The sequence below is a fragment of the Stenella coeruleoalba genome (assembly GCF_951394435.1).
Source record: "Stenella coeruleoalba genome assembly, chromosome: 5".
Lineage (NCBI taxonomy): Eukaryota > Metazoa > Chordata > Mammalia > Artiodactyla > Delphinidae > Stenella > Stenella coeruleoalba.
The window spans coordinates 128735299-128757834 of NC_137150.1; the positions used below are offsets into that span (position 1 = coordinate 128735299).

Below are 22536 nucleotides of genomic sequence, written 5' to 3' on the forward strand. Positions count from 1 at the left end.
TATATCTTGCCAGAAAAAATGAGGAGATATTCTCTCTTATGTAAGAGGCTTATACCAAAGCCTTTTTAAGAGTAGAAATATACCTTGTTGCAATATGCTATTAGACTCCATTGCCACTGAGAAAAAAGAATTCTCACTAAGAAGATGAAATCAAAATGCCTAAGCATTTGATTTTACTACCATACCACCAAAACCACCAGTAATGATGGGACCAAATATCCTTAAAATAACAAATGTAAAACATCTCTGAAATAAGAAGGTATTATCACAACATACCAGAAAATGCAGGGAATCCCCATGTATCAGTGAGGGTTTTGTTGCATACCATAGGATCCACTCCAGTTAGTTCAAGCTAAAAGGAATTTTTTTTAATATGATATCCAATGGGTATTATAATCATTGAAAGGCTTAAAGATCAGCTCTGAGCTGAACTTCCAGGAACACCTCCTAAAGGCACATTACAGAACTGAGCTACTGGCCCTGCCACAGTCAGGAAACCATGGAATCAGGAATCAGCTGCTGCAGCTGCTAACTGCAGACTCAACTCACATATACCCCCATCTACAGCTGCCAAATGAAGGAACTGTGCTCTGCCTCTCGATACCCATGAAGCTAGAGGCCTAACACTGAGAATCCTGTCACAGTTGTTGCAAAAAAATCAAACTCCTCTACAACTCAGCTTGCCAGCAGAAATAACACAGGCAAGAAGTCAGCCTCTACATCAGAGTGTTCCACTCTTCCTTCCAAAACTTACGTGGTTGTAAATGATTGGTGGGATTTAAATCACATCTAAAACTGGAGCTTCAGGGGAATCTAAAAAATGTAGTTTTTGAGGGTTGCAGCCTCAGTAATCCAGGAAGACTTACTATAAGGAAGATGGAAAGGATACAGGGAGTGAGGTGACACAGTGTCCCACTCATCCTAAAAAGGGAGCAGGAAGGATGTGACTGTCAGAGGAAAGTCAGGAGTGACTAGAGAATGCCAAGTGTACAGGTTGTGGACACTAGGAGTTGGAGGGAATCCTGGAGCAACCACCAGGGTGGCTGATTCCATCAATATCAGAGCAGTAGGCAGGCGATTTCTAACTCCCCTCTAACTCCCTCTGTTGAGTAGATAACAGACACAGACTGGAGTATTGGGTATGAGTGTTGGGCCAGAGGCCATGCTTAAGAGAAACAGGGAGCTCCACTTCCTTAAGAGAAGTTACTGGTATGCCCTGCCTGGCAGCACAACACCTCATCTTCTCAAAATCCCTGGAGGCTAACTGTGGTATGCATACTGCTTTCATACGTGGGCTAACAGAACATCAACTACAAAGATGAGCATGCAACTGAAAATTAAACAACTGAGGTAAACAAACACCATGAAAGAGAAACATACAACATAATGAAAAGAGGAAACTTCACCAAATTCGAATTTATACAGCAAACAAATGGAAACTTCAAAAAAAAAGTAAATCTCAAAGGGATGAGAATAGATATTGCCTCCATGAAACAAAAGATTATAATTTTTTAAAACCCTATACTAGGAAGAAAAAGGCTTACCAAATAAAAATCTCACTAGAGAAGGCAAAAAGCAAAATACGTTCAACTAAAGAGAGGACACATTAGCTGGAAGCCTAAATTTCCCTCAAAATGACAGAGATGGTGTAGAGAGTGCTGTAGTATGTCACCCAGATTCCCCCTTAGGGACCAAGGCACTCCACCACCTTTGGCTGCTGACAGCTCACAGCCAAGTCTCTCTGCAGGAATTGTCCTTAGGAAAGAGAACTGCCTGCCCAAGGTTATATGTCCTTTCCCCAAAGGCACACAAGTCCCCTTGCTAGAATTTGGAACAATCTGAAGGGTCATCCCAGCTCCAGAGCTCCATGTAAGGTCAGCTGAGGCCTTGGTTGCAACTGCATCATGGCTCAACTTCTCCCTTTTCCCTACCTTGCCTCTCTCCCCCTCACAGATATTGTTTCTTAGAGAACTTTGGCAGTAAACTTCCTGTACACACACCACAGAGTCCATTTCAGGTAGCCCAATCTAAGACAGATTGAAAGAAGAAAAATAAAAAGACCTGAAGACACCTAGGTGTATCTCCATCTATATGACTGGATTTCCAGGAGACAAGAACAGAGAATGAAGGAGAGGGAAAATCAAAGAAAACATAGAAATACACTTCCCAAAACTGATGGAAGAAAGACTGATAACATTGAAAGAGTCCACCAAGTATTTAACAAAATGAAAAGTATATATACACATATAGTATTAGTTGGTGTTCTCCAGAGAAACAGAACCAGGATGTGTATATATAGCAAGAGTTCTATTTCAAGGCATTGTCTTGCAGAATTACAGAGGCTGACAAGTCCCAAGATATGCAAGGTGGTCCAGCAAGCTGGAGACCCCAGAAGAGCTGATGTGGTAGTGTACATTCAAAGGTTATCTGGTGCAGAATTCCCTTTTGCTCTGGGGAGGTCAGTCTTTTACTCTACTCAGACCTTCAACTGAGTGGGTGTCAGCCCACCCACATTGGGGAGAGCAATCTGCTTTAATACAAGTGAACTGATTTAAATATTAATCTCATCTGAAAACACCCTCACAGAAACATCCAGAATAAAGTTTGACCAAGTTTCTGGGCACCATGTCTCAACCAAGCTGACACATAAAATTAACCATCACACAGATAGATATACTTACGGATATGCATCTCCTACCTTGAGTCTTTCAGAAAACCAAAAATATACATTTCCAGGGCCAAAATTAAATTTTCCATAAAGGAATAAGACTCAGATTGGCACTACATCTCATCAGCAGCACTGGATGTTAGGAAGACACCGGAGAAATATTTTCAAAATCCTAAGGGAAAGTGATTCTCAACCTAGAATTCCTTATACACACAAACTACTTCTTAGGTTGAAGAGTAAAATAAAGATATTTGGGATATTACCATCAGTAATCATTAATAAAGGATGTATTCCAGCTAAATATGAGTCCTAGGAAAAAACATGGGATACTATAAATATGTGGGTCAGAGAGCCAGTAGAGTCATTAAATTAAAATCACTGTCAGCTGTTTTTAAAAAAACAAAAGTATCATCTAAATTCTCAGGTGATCCCAACATGGGAAGTGGGGTTGGGAGACATTAGGAGAAACCAGTGAAAACATGCTAAACTTTTTATCTTTATTAAGAGAGGATATGATGCTGATCAGTGGGAACACCGTGAGAACATAATGTCTTTGTGCGCATGTGTGTGTTTCAAAGTTTAAGGGTGAAAAAATTACAGTGAAAAAAGGACAAAGGCATAGTAAGCAAATGGAAACAAAAAGAAAGCAGTGCTGTGTTCTTAATCTTAAGCAAGGTTGAATTCACAACAAAAAGCAGTAAGCAAGACAAAGACATTTTATAGTAAACATAATCCTCAGATAAGATATATTGATCATGAATATCAATGACCCAACTGGTATATCATGAAAAACTACCAAAAAATATATAAGTAGACAGAAGCATGCTAATAATGAAAGACTTTTGATTGCGTCAATTATAAACAATTAAATCACTTCATTCAGGCCATAGAAAATCAAGTACATATAAAATAAGATTCTAGAAGATCTAACGACCTAACTAATAAGGTAGATCCAATTAATATAGTGAAGTCTATACTTTAAAACCAGAAAACAAAGTGCAGAGAGTGGGAAAGACATTACTAAGCACAATGCAAGAATCAGAAACTTTAAAAGTTGATTCAATAAATATTTTAAAATATCTGCATAGCAAAAAATACTGAAAATCAAAATGCAATAACAAACTGAAGGCAAATAATTACCAAACATATGAAAAACTTTCATGTAGTAGACAGGTCATGTTTTTTGCCCAGCATCTATATCAGTACCACAATTTTGCTTGGTGGATCATTCTGGCTCTCTGGTTGTGTTGGGCCCCCCCGCCTCTGCGTCCCAAGAGAGGCGGGGGAGCTCATGTCATCTACCTGGTCACAGGATCAAGTCAATCATTAGCACATGACCTATTCGGAGCCAGTAAGAAAGAGCGAATGACAAGGACTTCTGTGCAAGCAACTGGAAAAAAAGGCTCTTCCACTGAATTTGGTGGCATGAAGCTGTAAAGATGCAGCCATCCTGGTACCAAAAGGAGGATTAGCCTGAGAATGAAGCTGAAGAGGCAAAACTAAGGAATGAACCCCAGAGCCATATACTGGTGCCTAAACAGATTAGATAGAAATAATCAGTATTCTCAATGTCTTTAAATATATGTGGGGCGGGGTGGTGGGCAGGCAGAGGATAAACAATTAGAAGAGACTTTGAGGCTGAACTTTGATATGCAGAAAACTATGCAAGTGAAAAAGTACTTATCACTAGGTGTTGTGGGTTGAATCATATTCCCTCAAAAGACATGCTGAGGTCCTAAGCCATCCACTCACCCCCACCTCTGTGTATATGCCCTTATTTGCAAATAGAATCTTTCCAAATATAATCAAGTTAAAATGAGGTCATACTAGAATAGGTAGGGCCCTAAATCTAATGACTGGTGTCCTAATAAGGAAAGATTGGGAGATACAAAGACATACAGGAAAGAAGGCCACGTGAAGACTAAGGGAGAGATGGGCGCTACACTGCCACAAGCCAAGGAAGGTCAAGGATTGCTGGTAACCCCCAGAAGTTAGGAGAGGCAAGGAAGGATTCTTACCTAGAGGCTTCATGGAGAGCATGGCCTGTCAAACAACTTGATTTTGAGTTTCTCACTTCCAAAACTACGGGAGAATAAATTTCTGTTCTTTTAAACCCCTTAGTTTGTAGTAATTTGTTATGACAGGCCTAAGAAACTAATACACTGGATAATTATTAACTTTAAGGAAAAGCAAAAAGTTGTACAAGAAAGCAAATGTAACTAGTATATTACACATCTGTTTTGAGTAGCATTTATATAAAAAAATAATGTAAAAAAATCACGATATAATCATATTGAGAACATGGGGAGAGAGGGAGTGGCAATTACATTTGTTTATTTGAGGCAGAAGAATTAAATTCTTGCCTTCTATCATGAGAACTTTACCTCCTACTATGGGAACTCAACAGATAATGCTAAAGTTGAGAAATCAAGTAATATCATTATAAGCTTGGTATACAGAAAGATGGGAATAGATGGCCAAAGAAACAGCTAAAAGTTGAAAATGGCCTCCCCTGGGAAATGAGACATGAGAAGTTGGGTGCTGGGGTGCTAGAGTGGATTGTTTTTTCATAATAAATCATGTAGAATTATTTGGCCTATGTATGTTATCAACCTCGGTAAAAATAAAAACAAAACCAAAAAGGAAAAATATGCAAAAATGAACAGACAATTCACAAAAGAAGAAACTCAAATGATGAAAATATGAACACATGCCTAACCTCAGTTACCAATTAGAACAATTTAATTTAAAATAAACAAAAAATAAATCTAACAATATTAAAATCTGCCACAAAGAGGTGGCAGAAATATAAATAAGTACAATTAGCTTGGGGAGAAATTTTGAAATTTGAAAATGTCAAGTAAATTTTAAAATGTGTACACATTACAACCCTGCTGATCCACTCTGGGTTGAATCCCAGGAAATTTCTGTAAAAGACCAGAAAAAGCCATGTTTAAGAAAGTTGATTACAGTGTCATTCATAACAGTGAAAACCTGGAAAAAACTAAATGTTTACCAATTGATATTTATCCATGCCAGGTAGCAATTGTTTTATAATTTCCAAAAAACTATGTGGCAATTAAGAGCAGTAAACTAACTTTACATACCAAAACACAAATCTCAGATAATGTTGAGTGAAAAGGAAATTTGAAGAACAATACATCCAACCTATCACCAGTTACACAAATATGAAAACACATAAACCAGATGTTGTCTATGAATGTATGAATAAAAGCATGAAAACATGGGTTAGACGGATCCTAAATCCATGAAATAAATTATTTTGGATTGAGGATTACAAAATGGAACTGAAGGTGAGTACAGAAAGAACACCCACGTCACTTGTAATATTTTAGTTCTTATATTTTAGAACTATTTTAAGGGAACATGAGAAAATACTACCAATTGTCAATTCTGGGTGTTGGATATTCAAGGTTTTTAAAAATGTTATCCAAGTACTTTGTATTTTTATTTCTCAAATTTAAATATTTTAGTGAGAAAGAAATTTCAAAAACTGACTCGAAAAGAATGCAAATACCTGAATAGTCTAATAACCTATAGAAGATTCCCCCAAACACCAGAGAACCACCCACTAAAAGCACCAAGCCCAATCAGTTTTATGGGTAGTTCTATCAAATGCTCCAGAAACGATGTCCTAAGGAAGCATAACCCTGATACAAAACAGAGCTAGATCATTAGCATTTCAAATTTAACAGTGTATTAAATAAAAGAAAAATGCATCGTTTTGCTCGAGTGAGGTTTATAAAAAGAGAGCATTCATGATTCAACATAAGAAAGGCAATTTCTGTACTATATTGCACTACTAAAAAATGAAATAAGGAAAACAAATCTTAATCTTAAGGCTCAACGTTGAAAGTTCAATGGATGTAAAAGAAAAAAAAAAGGTTAAATTTAGTAACCATTACATTATGTATTTTTTCAAATCTTTGCCAACTAGGAATAGAAGGAAACTTCTAAGTGTAGAAGAGAGAAAACATTCCCCTTAATCAGAAACAATAGAGGCTGCCTCTATCCGGTGCTAGTCCACAAAATAAAACAAATTTTAATACTCTAAAGAAGAAAGTAAATGTTAGTAGCTGCAGATTATATAACCGTCTAATTAGACATTCCAGGTGCATCTGTTGACAACCTGTAAGCGAGGTGACCCTCCGCCCCCCGGTGCCCCGCCCCCACTGCTGGGCCTGCGCCCTTGCACGTACGCATGCGCATTGCGCATAAGCGTGGGCCGGAGGAGCGAAAGATGGCGGCGCCTTGTTTCCCTACGCCATTGCACAGGCATGTGGGCCGTGGCTCCTTCAGCGACGTGTACGAGCCCGCGGAGGACACATTTCTGCTGCTGGACGCGCTCGAGGCGGCGGCAGCCGAACTCACGGGGTGCGAGGAGGGCGAGGATCCCCGCGGGAGAGGGCTCGGGAGTCCTGGGGAGGCGGCCGCGGGCGATCAAGGCAAGGACTGTCGCCGCCGTCCCCGAGAGGAGGCGGTGTCGGTCCACTTGGCGACAGTTGACACCAGAACACCGTAACTGAGGATTTTTTCCGTGGATACACGTAGTCAGTTTAGCGGGGATCTGTCCGCAGTTGCCAAGGTGGTGTTTTGGTTTCAGGGGCTCCATGCTTCCTCACCACGCCGGGATGTATCTTTTCCTATCAGCTGTTAACTGAGGACCCTAAGCCCCTGAGAGTAGCGATATTATAACACGTTCAAAAGCAAAACATTCTGAAAACGCTGCGTCTTAATACTACAACTTTTAGTAGATATCAGTGTCGCATGGCATTAATTTACTCAGTGCATAAAAGCATCCTCTAGCAATGGAAGGGCACAAAAAGGAAATGAAGTTGTAAAATATTGGAGTAGGGGAGTGTATTTAAACCCACTGAATAGCATACTCAGCTATCTAGCAACAGCCATTAGCCCCATGTGACTACTGAGCACTTGAGATGTGACTAGTACTGAATTTTTCATTTAACTGTAAAAAATTTAAAGTTACATGCAGCTAGCTGCCTATAGAATATACCCTAGCTCCTAATAAGTATTAAAATTGATTTTTTGAAGTGCTCATATAAGTTTTAAATTAATAATATAAAAAGAGTGAATACTTACATTGTCATTTTTTAAATGAAGGAAATTTGGATAATTAGATTTATGTAAAGATCAAGAGTTGAAATGGGTTTTCTCAGGATGAAACAGAGTTGTCAGGCTTCAAAGATCCATATTGTGTTTATTTTTCCCTCTTGGTCAGATTTTTCCACGTGTAAAATGCCCCAACTATTATTAAACTAGTTTTTCATTGTGAACGATGGAACTTTTGGATTTACTGGAATATAGAATGGAACAGTACTGTTTTATAACTTGTCTTTTACTATCAAGATATCACAGAAAGATTTACAAGCACAAAGTGCCTTGCAAAGTGTGCTGTAAAAGGAACTGATTTTGTTTTAAAGTCTTGGGTATTTCTGGTCTTGGAGTTTTAATTATTTATGAGGCCACAATAGTTATTTTCAAGTAGAAGCCGCCTGGTAAGATTCAACAGACCTTCCTACAGCACAGTAAAGGCTTGTCAGATGTGTAGAAATGGTTCCAAAAGTGAGAAACCCCTGGAGTTTGTTGTTTTTGAATAGTTGTTTGGAAAGTTAGGTGCTAGAGAGGCCCCTATATCCCATCAAACCTATTTCTGTAATGGGGATAATTCGTGCCTTTGATGTATATATATGATTATAGGGAAGGACAAATACAGTAGAATCAAGAATTTATTATATTCAATAGCATTCTTAGGAGTATTATTAATATTCTAAGATCAGATACTCAGATATTTTCCCAATTCAGTGTAGAGCTGTACAAATATGGAATTTCTTTGCTGCTCCACATCTATTATCAGTAGAATGGGGGAACTTTTATTTCCCTGGGATATGCTGATGGACTTATGAATTACTTCAAAGTGACAGAGAAAATGTTTTTCATAAATAAATATTGTAATAATATCCTATCATTTTAGGAAATACCAAACTAGAAGCTCCTTGTGGGAAGGGCTGATGTCTTCCATATTAATATTTCCAACCCTAAATTAACATTCCATGGTTTATGTAATGTTTTATAGAAATTAATTGAAAGCTACCTGTTATATTACTATTTTACAGACTTAAAATAAATTACATACCCCCAAACAGTTTTGAACTATGCAGTATTAAGCACAAAGTGGTTGTTGGAAATCAGCTTATTTATAAATTTCTTTTATATTTCCATATATTTGTAGGTGAGGGATGATGCTGGAGAAACAGACATAAAAGTAGCATGAGTTATTTTCCGAGATGTGTATTTTTTTTTTTTTTTTTCCCGGTACGCGGGCCTCTCACTGTCGTGGCCTCTCCCGTTGCACAGCACAGGCTCCGGACGCACAGGCTCAGCGGCTATGGCTCATGGGCCTAGCCGCTCCGCGGCATGTGGGATCTTCCCGGACTGGGGCACGAACCCGTGTCCCCTGCATTGGCAGGTGGACTCTCAACCACTGCACCACCAGGGAAGCCCCCCGAGATGTGTATTTTAATACCACTACTAATACTTGTTTTATTTTGTTTTTTTAGAGTGGAAATATGCCTTGAAGTAGGGTCAGGGTCTGGAGTGGTATCTGCATTCCTAGCCTCTATGATAGGTCCTCAAGCATTGTACATGTAAGTATACAAATTCATCCACATCTTGGTCTAAGAGATTCACTATGGAGATAACTGCTTGAATTAAATCATTTTTGTAAGTAAATAATATGTATCTGATAGTGTCTATTTAAGCGTAGTAAGTATTCAGATGCAAGTTATGCTTCCCTAAAAGTTATAATTGCGTGTTCAAAACCATTCCATCATACTGCATAATTATATAAGAAGCATAATAATTTTAGGTCATCTCTAAATTTGAATCTTTTTTTAAAAATTTATTTATTTATTTTTGGCTGCATTGGGTCTTCGTTGCTGCGCATGGGCTTTCTCTAGTTGTGGCGAGTGGGGGCTACTCTTGCGGTACGCGGGCTTCTCATTGCAGTGGCTTCTCGTTGCAGAGCACAGGCTCTAGGAGTGTGGGCTTCAGTATTTGTGGCATGCAGCCTCAGTAGTTGTGGCTTGCAGGCTCTAGAGAGCAGGCTCAGTAGTTGTGGTGCATGGGCTTAGTTGCTACACGGCATGTGGGATCTTCCTGGGCCAGGGGTCAAACCCGTGTCCCCTGCATTGGCAGGTGGATTCTTAACCACTGCACCCAAGCTACTGGGACCCAGTTCCTCGCTCTCTTCCTCCCCTTCCGAGACCTTTGCCCCAGCTTTGCTGGCCAAGTCGTGGGTCTTTCTTCCATCCCTTCATTGCATGTTACAGTTCACTTTGGCCCTTTTCCATCCATTCCCACCTCATTGCTAACCACACAGTACATTCCAGCCCCTCCCCTCAGAGGCCTTCAGAAGGCCTACACTGGTTCCCTCATCCCCATCCTTGTCCTGCCCTCTTCCCTCACCAGCTGGTTTAGAAGGATTTAGAATTCCCTTTGGTTTTTTTTAGTACATTGTACGCACCAAAGTGTCAAGCCAGCCGTTGATAACACCCACCACATTCTGAGCTGCCTCCTCACCATTGTGCAGGGCAGTTTGCCTCCCTCCTGCTTCCCCACCTTCCTCCCTACCTCCTTAACTTTGTACTAGGCCGGCCTGGGCCTGCACCAGCTCAGCATCTTCTCAATTTTTTTCATATTATATATTATTTTAATTTTCTATTAAATTATTGGAATAAAAAATGAATCTTATTTCAGATAAATAAGTTGATTATCAGAAAAAATTGGAAGTTAATAAAATTTCTCTTTAGAATATTTGAGAATATAGAAAATATAAAGAAGAAAATAAAAATCACCTTGGTGGTTCAGTGTTTAAAACTCCACGCTCCCAATGTAGGGAGCCTGTGTTCGATCCCTGGTCAGGGAACTAGATCCCACCTGCATGCCGCAACTAAGAGTTTGCATGCCACACCTAAGGAACCCACCTGCCGCAACTAAGGAGCCCACGTGCCACAACTAAGACCAGGTGCAACCAAATAATTTTTTTTAATCACCTATAAATTTTACCACACATGGTCCAACTGTGTTTCCTCTATTGTTTTTTCATTTCCCATGTTTTTCATTTAATATTGTATGATGAGCATTTTCCTTTTAAATTTCAGTTTTGGTAGCTACATAGTATTCTCCTGCTGGATTCATAATTTAATAAATTCCTTCAGATATGTGTGCATGTAAGTGTATTCTTCTACTCTTGGACATTATATCAATATAACAATTTTTTTTTTTGCGGTACGTGAGCCTCTCACTGTTGTGGCCTCTCCCGTTGCGGAGCACAGGCTCTGGACGCACAGGCTCAGTGGCCATGGTTCACGGGCCCAGCCGCTGCGTGGCATGTGGGATCTTCCCAGACCGGGGCACGAACCCGTGTCCCCTGCATCGGCAGGCGGACTCCCAACCACTGCGCCACCAGGGAAGCCCCTGAGTTCTTTTTTTTAATTCACCATTATTAAAGCATTCCAATTTTTTTTATAGATCTACTTTATGTAAAAGGAGTAGAGCATTCCTTGAATTTTTGTCCGTAGACACAGGATGTAGTTGGTTTTTTTCTGTTTATAGGTGCACTGATGTCAACCCTGAGGCAGCAGCATGTACCCTGGAGACAGCACGCTGTAACAAAGTCCACATTCAACCAATAATTACCGATTTGGTAAGCTGTTAGTCCTTGTCCAGTACTGTAATAATTAATTTTCTTTTCAAGTAAGTTAAGGTCAAGGTGATTTAGGTCAAAGAAACTTGAGTCATTAATTAACTTTTAACCCGCTGAACAAAGTAAATTCTTGACTGAGATAATCCATCTTTTCCACAATTCAAGGGAACTTTCTCTTGGCCTGTATAGATCAGGTATCTTTCAGTCAGAAGAATGCTCAAACTGGCTTTAATAAAAAGAGTGAACAGTTTCAGGAACTCAAATGATGTTACAGGCATCTTTTTCTTAACTGTAAACTTCTCTCTAGTGGCTGTATTCCTCAGCAGTCGTTCCCTTCATGGTAACAAGATGCTTGCATGTATGTATCTTGTTTCTCAGCAACTTCACCGGGAAAGAAACACTTTCTATTCAGTTACTCTAGCAGAAGCCCCAGAATGAGTGCCATTTATATCAGCTTTAGTCATACGCCTATCTCTCAAGGGGGATTGGAATATGCACATGATTGGCTTGAGCCTGAGTCATAGTCCCACTCCAGCAGCTCGGTTGGGATAATCCAAGCCACTTGGATTGAGAATGAGAGGAGGTAGAGTTTCCCCAATGAAAGTCAAGGACATGTAATCAGATGAAAGGCAGAATGGGTCCTGGGCAGGTAAAAACAACAAATGATGACTACAGAACCATCATTTTAAGTTACACATCGTACGTTTTTCAGTTCCAGTTTTTGAAACATTTTACATTATATTAGTAAGATTTGGATGATTCTGAACTTTTTTTCAGTTATAAATGTGAATGCCTTTTTATAAGCAAAAATCATAATAGTATGTACAGGTGGGCATAAGAAATATAAAATGCTTTCCATGCTTCTTGACATGTATTATTCTTGTACTGGTAAGGGTATTGAGCTTTTCTCTTTTTTAAACTCACAAATGATTTTGCAGCTTAGAAGGAATTAAGCCAAAGATCTAAGAAGTTCTATACATACCACTAGAAGTTGTTACTGCTATTAAAAATTAGACTATCAAGAAAGATACTCAATCAATGTGGTGATTTTACTCTTTAAATTTTTATTTTATTTATTTTTTAATTAATTTACTAATTTTTGGCTGCGTTGGGTCTTTGTTGCTGTGCGCGGGCTTTCTCTAGTTGCAGCGAGCGGGGGCTACTCTTCGTTGCGGTGCACAGGCTTCTCATTGCAGTGGCTTCCCTTGTTGCAGTACATGGGCTCTAGGCATGCGGGCTTCAGTAGTTGCAGCACATGGGCCCTAGAGCACGCGGGTTTCAGTAGTTGTGGCTTGCGAGCTTAGTTGCTCCGCAGCATGTGGGATCCTCCTGGACCCAGGGATCAAACCCATTTCCCCTGCATTGGCAGGCGGATTCTTAACCACTGTGCCACCAGGGAAGTCCCTAAATTTTTAAAGTTGTTTCTTTAATGTGTCCATAATTAGTATTATATTTTTTTTGATAGAACAATAAAACTTTAGAGATACAAGAAATTCAGAATATCTATTTTTGTTAACAGAGGTAAGGGACACTTTTGAAAGTCACATAACTAATAAAGTGATGAATCCAGAATTTAAGCCCACATCTTCTGAATCAAAGTTGAGAGGTCTCACAGCTGTTTTATAACATGACTGGTGGTAGTCAGTTCTAAAGCTGTCAGAATCCATTCTTTCAGTAACGAAAGCTGACCATGATGCGGAGTGTTGACTTGTGGCAAAGAAGGTAGGAAGAGATAGGTATGAGCATAGGTATTGTGATCAGATTACAAAACTCTTTACATTTGCTTGTATTCAGAACACTGGACATAGGGTGTCACAGCTATCATATAAAAGAAAATCATTGTTTTGGTTAACTGAGTTTGTTCACAAAGTAGTACTTTCATTGTATTTCTTTTGTAGTTTTAGAAAAAAACCTTTTTCAAATATGTCTTATGCATTTCCTTACATTCTTAAAACAAAATGAACATAATTTTACCTTTTAGTGATTCAGGGTCATTAATATGAATATCAGTTATTATTCTGTACTATACGTGATAATGACTAAGGTTTATTCAGGTGTTTCTGCCTTTACATTAAGTAGCTATAGCCTGCAGTGATTTTGAGTTTTTATTTTCTCTCCTCTTTGTCTGTCTTTTCACTTGCTTTATGTTGTCATGTTTCACTGCTACCCATTGATAGCACTTTCCTGGCTCTTTTCATGTGCTTTGTGCTAGAATACCAAACAATTAATTTAGTTAGACTTGTATTTAAACTAAGAGTTAAGGGATTCTGAATAAGTGCTTCTCACACAGAGTACCTTTTGCTGTATGGATTTAAAACTTGCTGTCAGAGGCCTTTTTTGCTTACTTCTTAATTCTTGGGTTTATTCTAGTGCTGTGAGACTATTCAAAAGGTAGATATGGATGAGTGAGGGTTGCCTGTAATTAGATTTTATATCCAGTCCACAGTGACTTCTCATTTAAATCCATTTTCTTTTTAACTCCGTAATTTTCTATTTTTTTAGTATCAATTTGTTCCTTTATTTGAAGTCCAGTACTGAAATGATTATTAGTATATAGTACCTCAGGGCCATCATAAGTAATTACACAGCAAATTCTTTTCTAATTTCCTTACTCAGCATTTCCTGAAAATTACATTTTTGAATTCTTTTTACAATTGGGAAACTTAATTTCTTTATGGAATTGAAAATAAAGCTTTTGGTTATTTCAAATGTACTTCCTCACCAATGTTATTACTAGAAAGAACAGCAGATTAACTAGTCGCCTTTCTACTTGCAGAAGATACACCTGAATTATGTTCCACAAAATAGTTATCTGTTCTCTTTTTAAATGAGTAGAGAAAGAAATTACCTTTGAAGAATAACAGTGTTGGAATTCGTGAGTGAGAGTCAGTGTGAAGTAATATTTGAAGGAAATGGCTTTAGGGGTGAGAACTCATCCGGATACAGCATTTTTACTTTACTGTGCCTGCGAAGGTATAGGATGACATCATCAGACATAATTTTTTAAATACTTAGTTATTTAATTCAATCAGAGGGATGCTTTAAATGACATTTTGCCCTAAATATACTTTCTTTAAAAAGACATTTTTCTTATTCTATAGAAAGTTGTATCAGTTCAAATATTTATAAAATGCCAAACAACTGATGTTTTCAGGTCTCTTCCCACTATTTTTAGTCCTTTGTTTCTTTGATATCTAATTGTTTTAGCCAATACATATACAAGTAATTAAAGATGTAGAAAGAAAAACAAAATTCTGTCTTCTGATATTTTTGTCATTCATGTATGTTTTCTGTCATCTTGTAAAATATTTCCCTTGGTTATAGAAAATAAATGTTTAAGTTAGCAGCTATAACTTTAAAGTTGTGCACAAATCTATGCAGAATATGTGAGAGCTTGCCTCCGTCTTCTAAAAGTGAGCCCAGAATGTAAACATGTGAGCTGTTGAAGAGCAGAGTGTTCATTCTGATAAATAGTTTATTTTCCCTATTTTTAGGTAAATGCATATAATCTTTATCTGAATGAAAGTGTGAAGATATTTATCTCCATTTCTGTCTTAAATTTGGCTCTCTAACACATTTTTTCTAAAAACATGAAGGAGTATATTTAAAGATTGATTAGATGGATATCTATCTATCCATCTACTTATTTATTATTTCTGGGTCCAGCTTAAAATTCTGACTATTTTGAACATTTTTTAGGTCAAAGGCTTGCTACCAAGATTGAAGGAAAAAGTTGATCTTCTGGTGTTTAATCCTCCCTATGTAGTGACTCCACCTGAAGAGGTAAGACATACAACAAAATTTAATTACTAATATTTTCAGCTTTTTTCTATCTAAAAGTCAAACATACTTCATCATATGACATCAGTCAGCCGCTAATAACACAGACTGCTCTCATTTTACTTGTAATTGTCAATTATTGGATACTATTGGTAGACATAGGAAAGGAACCTGAAACTAATGGAAATACAAACTGTGGTCCATATCTATTCTTTAAAATCCCATCCAAATCAAGCCATGGTGTTTAAATTCATGTATCTGTGTGTACCTTTATCATGAATAACAAATTTGCAAAAAAAAAATATTTTTAATCACCTTAAATTCACATAGGAATTATTTCTGAAAGCCTTAGCTTTCCTCCTTTCACAGGTGTCAGGAAGTGGGGGTGGGGGAAAGCAGTCCTCATCTCAGGTAGGAAAAAGCTATAACCCTGACATGCATTGCTGTAGTATTTCCAGTGATGAAGAGGAAAACCGCAGTAACCATTTCCCAGTTTAAAGAAAGAATGGTCAAAGCAGACAAAAGTTTAGTGATGGACTAGCTAGCTTTCCTCTGAATTATTGTACCTATTTTATTCTTTGATGATCACTCTCTGGCAAGGCTGATAAATATTACATTCACCTTTACCAAGATGGGAAGGGTCTATGTTGCTGCTGTTACTACTGAGACGTTGTTGCTCCCCTGACATATGAACTCATGTGAGAAGGAAAGTCATTGTCATAAGGTGAACAGCAGTGGAGGGAAATGCAGCTTAATAAAACTTTTTTTAATATATAAATTTATTTATTTTTGGCTGCGTTGGGTCTTCATTGCTGCACGCGGGCTTTCTCTAGTTGCGGCGAGTGGGGGCTACTCTTTGTTGTGGTACGCGGGCTTCTCATTGTGGTGGCTTCTCGTTGCAGAGCAAGGGCTCAAGGCACGTGGGCTTCGGTAGTTGTGGCATGTGGGCTCAGTAGTTGTGGCTTGCAGGCTCTAGAGCGCAGGCTCAGTAGTTGAGGCGCACGGGCTTAGTTGCTCCTCTGCATGTGGGAACTTCCCGGACCAGGGATTGAACCCGTCTCCCCTGCACTGGCAGGAGGATTCTTAATCACTGCACCACCAGGGAAGTCCCTGCAGCTTAATAAAACTCTTTAGAAAAGCACTATGGAAATAAATATCAAGCGTGACCAATAATCTCAGTCTTTGAGATCTAATTTAGGAAAATGATTAACAATAGAATATAAATTGTAATTTACAAAAATATGTTTAGTGCACCTTTATTTATGATAACAAGTAATATGAACCTATATATGTAACAGAAGAGAGACAGTTAAGTAAATCATGGTTTATCAGGTCTACAGACTACTGGGAAGACTAGTGAATGAGGAGGAGGTTCTGGGAACATGGTGAGATGAATGGGCTTCCTTTCTCCCACATTCCTACTCCTAAGCTGTGTGTGTAATTATGTACGTAATTGAGTGTGGGCAATGACTTGGGCTTTGTCACAGTTGCAACAGAGAGAGCTAGTGTCATAATTTCCATTAGCTGAGCAATTAGCTGGAGAGCAGGGTTAAATACAGCACAACAAAGATTTTCTGGAGCCTGAAAATATGTTTTACTATGTAAAACATTAGGAAATGAATTTAAAGATAATGTAGTCTCTGTCAAGACCTGAATCAGTGGTATGGAAACCAAATGAAAATATTTCAGTGCATTGAGCATGAAGATAAAAAAAAGGAAACAATGAAGGTAAAAGTTAAGAGACTTAGAGGTTAGATCCAGGAGACATACAAATAATAGGAGTTTGTAAAAAGTTGTGGCTATACTTACTATTACATCCCTCAACGTGAGGTTAGGTACTGTTGGTTTGTACCTGTGACTTATAAAGGATCAGGGGAAGGCACAGCAAAGCCCAGGTAGTAGGCAGTCAGCAGACCACCGAACGTGACTCCTTCCAGAGATGAAAACTTCCCCTCCATGGCCTGTGAGAATGTGCTTGTCGCCAGGAGATCCTCCTGGAGGGTGGTCTCTAGTGCAAGCAGACAAACCTGGCTGAGCATCCCTGGGGGACGTGTAAACAGGGTCCAGCACAGAGGGCTCCTAGTCCACACTGAAACAGAAGTGACAAGGGACAGGCTTGGCAAAAGCTGTCATCACCATGCACTCTTTCCATGGGTAACTTAACCCTGTGAAACATCCAGAGAATGGGCTCCACCAAAATAAGGGAGTAAGCCAAGAAACGGGAAGATATGGGCCCCAGAAAAAGGGAATTCTTGGAATGTTAGAAAAGGGAAGTCTCCAGGATGAAAGGCATGACAAAAAAAGCAGAGGAACTGATAAATTCCCTAGTATTATTAACTATGTGGGAAATTATATTGAGGAGCTTATGATAAATATGAGAATAATTTAAATTAGATACAAAAAAATTAAGCAAATGGACATGCTGAATGCCCATCAATAGCTAAATAAGAAATGATACTCTAACACAATAAAATATTATGCAGCCATTAAAAAGGAAATTGAACTATACCTGATCACATGAAGAGATTTCCATATGGTACTGTTGAGAAAAGCAAGATACAGGCAAGAATGTAGATATAATCCTTTTTTTGTAAAACACGGACAAAAAAGAAAAACGTGTGTGTGTGTATGTAAGATGGGAGGGTAGCAGACAAGCAAAACAGAAAAGGGAAAAGTACAGTTTTTTTTTTAAAAGGAGGTATACGAACATATTTCTCTTAATTGTACATGTATATGGTTATAGGTATAAAGAAATTCATTTTTACGGGCTTGTGGGATCTTAGTTCCCCAACCAGGGATCAAACCTATGCCCCCTGCAGCAGAAGTGTGGAGCCCTAACCACTGGACCGCCAGGCAATTCCCAAGAAATTATTTTGAATGGGGAAATATATGCCATGATAAATGAATAAAAGCAGAATGTATAATTGTATGTAAATAATTTAAACTAAAATGTGGACAAAAACCATTAAAGGGATTAGGAAGAAAATAATTGTATTAGGGTTTAAGTAGTTTTTGAGTGATTTCATCAAGATATTCTTTTTTTTAACATTTTTATTGGAGTATAATTGCTTTACAATGGTGTGTTGGTTTCTGCTTTATAACAAAGTGAATCAGTTATACATATACATATATCCCCATATCTCTTCCCTCTTGCGTCTCCCTCCCTCCCACCCTCCCTATCCCACCCCTCTAGGTGGTCACAAACCACCTAGCTGATCCCCCTGTGCTGTGTGACTGCTTCCCACTAGCTATCTATTTTACATTTGGTAGTGTATATATGTCCATATATACACTACCACTCTCTCACTTTGTCCCCTTCCCCGTGTCCTCAAGTCCATTCTCGAGTAGGTCTGCATCTTTATTCCTGTCCTGACCCTAAGTTCTTCATGACCACTTTTTTTTTTTCTTAGATTCCATATATATGTGTTAGCATACAGTATTTATTTTTCTCTTTCTGACTTACTTCACTCTGTATGACAGACTCTAGGTCCATCCACCTCACTACAAATAACTCAATTTCATTTCTTTTTATGGCTGAGTAATATTCCATTGTATATATGTGCCACATCTTCTTTATCCATTCATCTCTCGATGTATTCTTAAGTTTTAGAAACAATATACAGTGTTAAGCATCTAAAGATTTTTAATGCTATATAAACTCATGGGTTTTGTTTCTATACTATAATTAGATCATTGTAGGAAAAAATGCTTCAATGTACTTTTATGTAATAAGTGGGTTCCTGAAAAAGGGCTGTAGTACTCTCAGTAATCTAGAAGACAGCCAGATACAGTGGGACATTTTGAAACTTTGTTTCTGCAAAGTAGATCTCTTATAATACAAGTTCTCCCTTTTAGTTTCTTCCTAATTGTTCTATATTAAGAATTTAAACATTGTATTAATAGTATCAACTATTATTAAACCACATTATTATGCACAGAGCACTGTTCTCAAACTTTAAATATACTTCCTCATTTATTCCTAAAGGACAAAAATAATTTTTTACCATTTTCCTAATTTTACAGATAAAACTGTTGTTTTTCTAATTTTACAGGTAAGAGAGGAAACTAATTCATCAAGATTACAGACTTATCTATATAAGATTTGGAGACATGAAGGGTTCTGTAAGGGAGTTTTCTCCTGTAGTGCCAGCTGCCATAATTAAATGTGAAATGGTGACAGATATTTAGGACCTTTAGCTTTATGTTGCTAATCACACAAAGATTTATCCCAAGGGCAAAAGAAAAAAAAGATTACAGGTTTATGCAAGGTCACACATGCTAGGAAATGATGGGGCTCAGATTCAGCTTTACTGCTGCCTCCTCATCAGCAGTAAAATAAAAAGTACATTACTGTTTGGTGAACGTTACTTGTCAAAAAGATTCAGTTTTTTTTAATGTAACTTAAGTCAAAACAGAACAATCTTTCTAATTGGTCACAGGTAAGGAGTCACGGGATAGAGGCAGCTTGGGCTGGTGGCCGAAATGGTCGTGAAGTCATGGACAGATTGTTTCCACTGGCTCCAGAGCTCCTTTCACCAAGAGGATTGTTCTATTTAGTCACCATTAAAGAAAACAATCCAGGTAATACAGACCAGTTTATCTTTTAACCATTTACTTTGCTGAAATCAAGGCTAATTATGTTAAAGATGGTAGTAACCCAGAATGTTAATGAATGTAATCACTGACAACAGATAATACAGACATAACATTCATGTTGAAAGAGGAGAGAGATTTTTTAGAGGTAGATTTTTCTGATTTTAAAGAGTATTGTCTTTTTTGGAGTGAGGGAGATTTTTTTCCCTAATTTATCAACTAATATTCAAATACAGAATCTATAATCTTCTTAAAACACCTCACCCTCAGTTCACTCTGTGAATTTTCTCTCTATATTCTAGTCTTCATGTCTTGGCAGTTCTGCTGCATACTCTTTAGTTCATCTGAAGTTTTATCATGAAAGTTATCTCCTGATAGGATTTTTATATCTTGGTTTTCAGATTACTTGGTTAACTAAATCGACCATAATCTCTCTTCTCTTTTCTGTACATCTCAGGTTTGATTATTATCTTATATGTTACATTCTCAGCCCCTCAAATCACATCATAATTAACTAGGGTTTTCGGATTGTTTGGTTTTGAGGGTTTGTTTTTTGTGACCCCAGTTTCTTGGTTTCATCTTTTTAGTGTTAGTTATTTAGAAAGAGAAGGTCTTGCTTTTTTCAGTACCTTTAAAGAAATAAGCTACTTCATTTACTACCACTTTTCAATGTCAGTATATGATTTGCACACACGCTTGTTGGCATTTTTCATCCAAAAGGGAGGATATAGGGCAGAGATTAGAGCCAAGCAACTAAAAAATGAATCATTTACTGTAATAGTAAGTATAACTAACGTTTCTGTTGAGTCCAGAGTAGGCTACCACTGCAAAGCAGTTATTCAGTCTGATTAGAATTCTCAGCAACACCCTGAAAATCCAAGGTGCTCTCATCTGTCTGAAGTCCAAGTTCACTTCAATAGAAATTACATGGTATATGCTATTTTCTTAGATAAATAGAATTTGTAAATAGTCTGTCTATCATCTTATTAAACTGTTTAGTGATAATATGTACTTCACCATATGATTTAATTGGATTTTACCTTTTGTTTTAATTTTCGTTTTAGAAGAAATTTTGAAAATAATGAAGACAAAAGGTCTACAAGGGACCACTGCACTTTCCAGGCAAGCAGGCCAAGAAATCCTTTCAGTCCTCAAGTTCACCAAGTCCTAATCTATAGTGTGTGCTACTGAAAGCTGCATGCATTTGGCATATTTTGAAACAGAAGTCATTTCTTAGTTAACAAATAAAGTCAGAAATTTGTCATATAGAAAAAGGCAGAAGAGTAAGGCATTTCCTTTTGCCCAGGAATCAGGCCTACAGAAATATTTGCACAAATGCAAGTAAATATATATAATATATATATAATTTGAATTTTATATATTACATATATGTGGAGAATATATAATAAATTATATTTGTAGGGCTTCCCTGGTGGCGCAGTGGTTGAGAGTCCGCCTGCCGATGCAGGGGACACGGGTTCGTGCCCCGGTCCGGGAAGATCCCACATGCCGGCGGAGCGGCTAGGCCCATGAACCATGGCCTCTGAGCCTGCACGTCCGGAGCCTGTGCTCTGCAACGGACGAGGCTACAACAGTGAGAGGCCCGCGTATCGCAAAATATATATATATATATATATATGTATATTTGTATATGAAGAGGATGTTCATTTCAGCATTACTTGTAATGGCAAAGCAATGAAGTTAACCTAAATGTCCATCAGCAAAGGGATTGGTAAAATAAATTACAGTATGTTCATGTTACTGAACATGAGTGACATATCCAGCCATTAAACACAAGTAAGTTCTGTATATACTGAACCAGAAGAGGTTCATGATGTGCTACTGAGTAGTGAAAAAAATCAAGTTGCAAAATAGTACTAACCTATATGTATATTTTTGAAAAACTAACAAAGAAAGTTTGTGTGTATGTGTGTATAAGAAATTCTCAAAAGGTAAATAACAGGTGGGAATAGAGGAACTTTCATTCTTTTGTGTTGGCATTTGTACAATCATAGTGTATTCTGTAATTAAACACAATCGTTTATTTAAAATGTTTTAAGTTTACCTTTACTTATTGTCTCCATTCTCTTTCTATTATTTAGAATGGCTTCTTCCTCCATTCTTCTCCTTGGTCACGTTTTTCCTACTTTTTATCCTCTATCATATATTTCTGTTTTCTTCTTGCATATATATTGCAGACTGCTTTTATTTTTTTCTTAGGTCCCGGAGAGTTGTATGTAAATAAACCCAGCACTCAAATTAATCACATTTTTAAGAGCCCACATGTATCTTTCAAGAAATGTCAAATTACCTTTACTAAATTTAGGAACCTCTTCTGTAACTTCCCCACCATTTAAAATATACAGTTGACCCTTGAACAACATGGGTTTGAACTGTACGGGTCCACTTATACACAGATCTTTTTCAATAAAGACACACTACAGTATTTCACTATCAGTGGTTGGTTAAAGCCATGGATGCCATGGAGGGCTGACTGTAGAGTTATATGTGGATTTTTGACTGTGAGGGGGGTCAGTGCCCTAACCCTGGTGTTGTTCAAGGGTCAGCTGTATTTATCAAAATCAATTAGCAGGACTGTGTAGGACCAGAGTGAGAGCAATCTATAATTTTTTAATTTGGCTACATTCAGAATCACCTGAGGAAGTTAAAGATTATGCATTCCTAAGCCCCACCATAAACCCATGGAATATTCTGCTGACCAGACCTAAAAACTGTATTTTTTAAAATG

General features: G+C 37.9%; 1 protein-coding gene across 1 annotated transcript; it reads left to right on the forward strand.

Annotated features, from left to right (window-relative positions):
* Positions 1 to 6791: 6791 nt before the first annotated feature.
* On the forward strand, positions 6792 to 21909 carry HEMK2 (HemK methyltransferase 2, ETF1 glutamine and histone H4 lysine). Its single transcript, XM_079922895.1, has 6 exons — positions 6792 to 7063; positions 9268 to 9354; positions 11324 to 11414; positions 15114 to 15197; positions 19634 to 19775; positions 20852 to 21909. The coding sequence occupies exons 1-6, from the start codon at positions 6891 to 6893 to the stop codon at positions 20956 to 20958; spliced, it is 684 nt and encodes a 227-aa protein (XP_079779021.1). The 5' UTR covers positions 6792 to 6890; the 3' UTR covers positions 20959 to 21909.
* Positions 21910 to 22536: the final 627 nt, after the last annotated feature.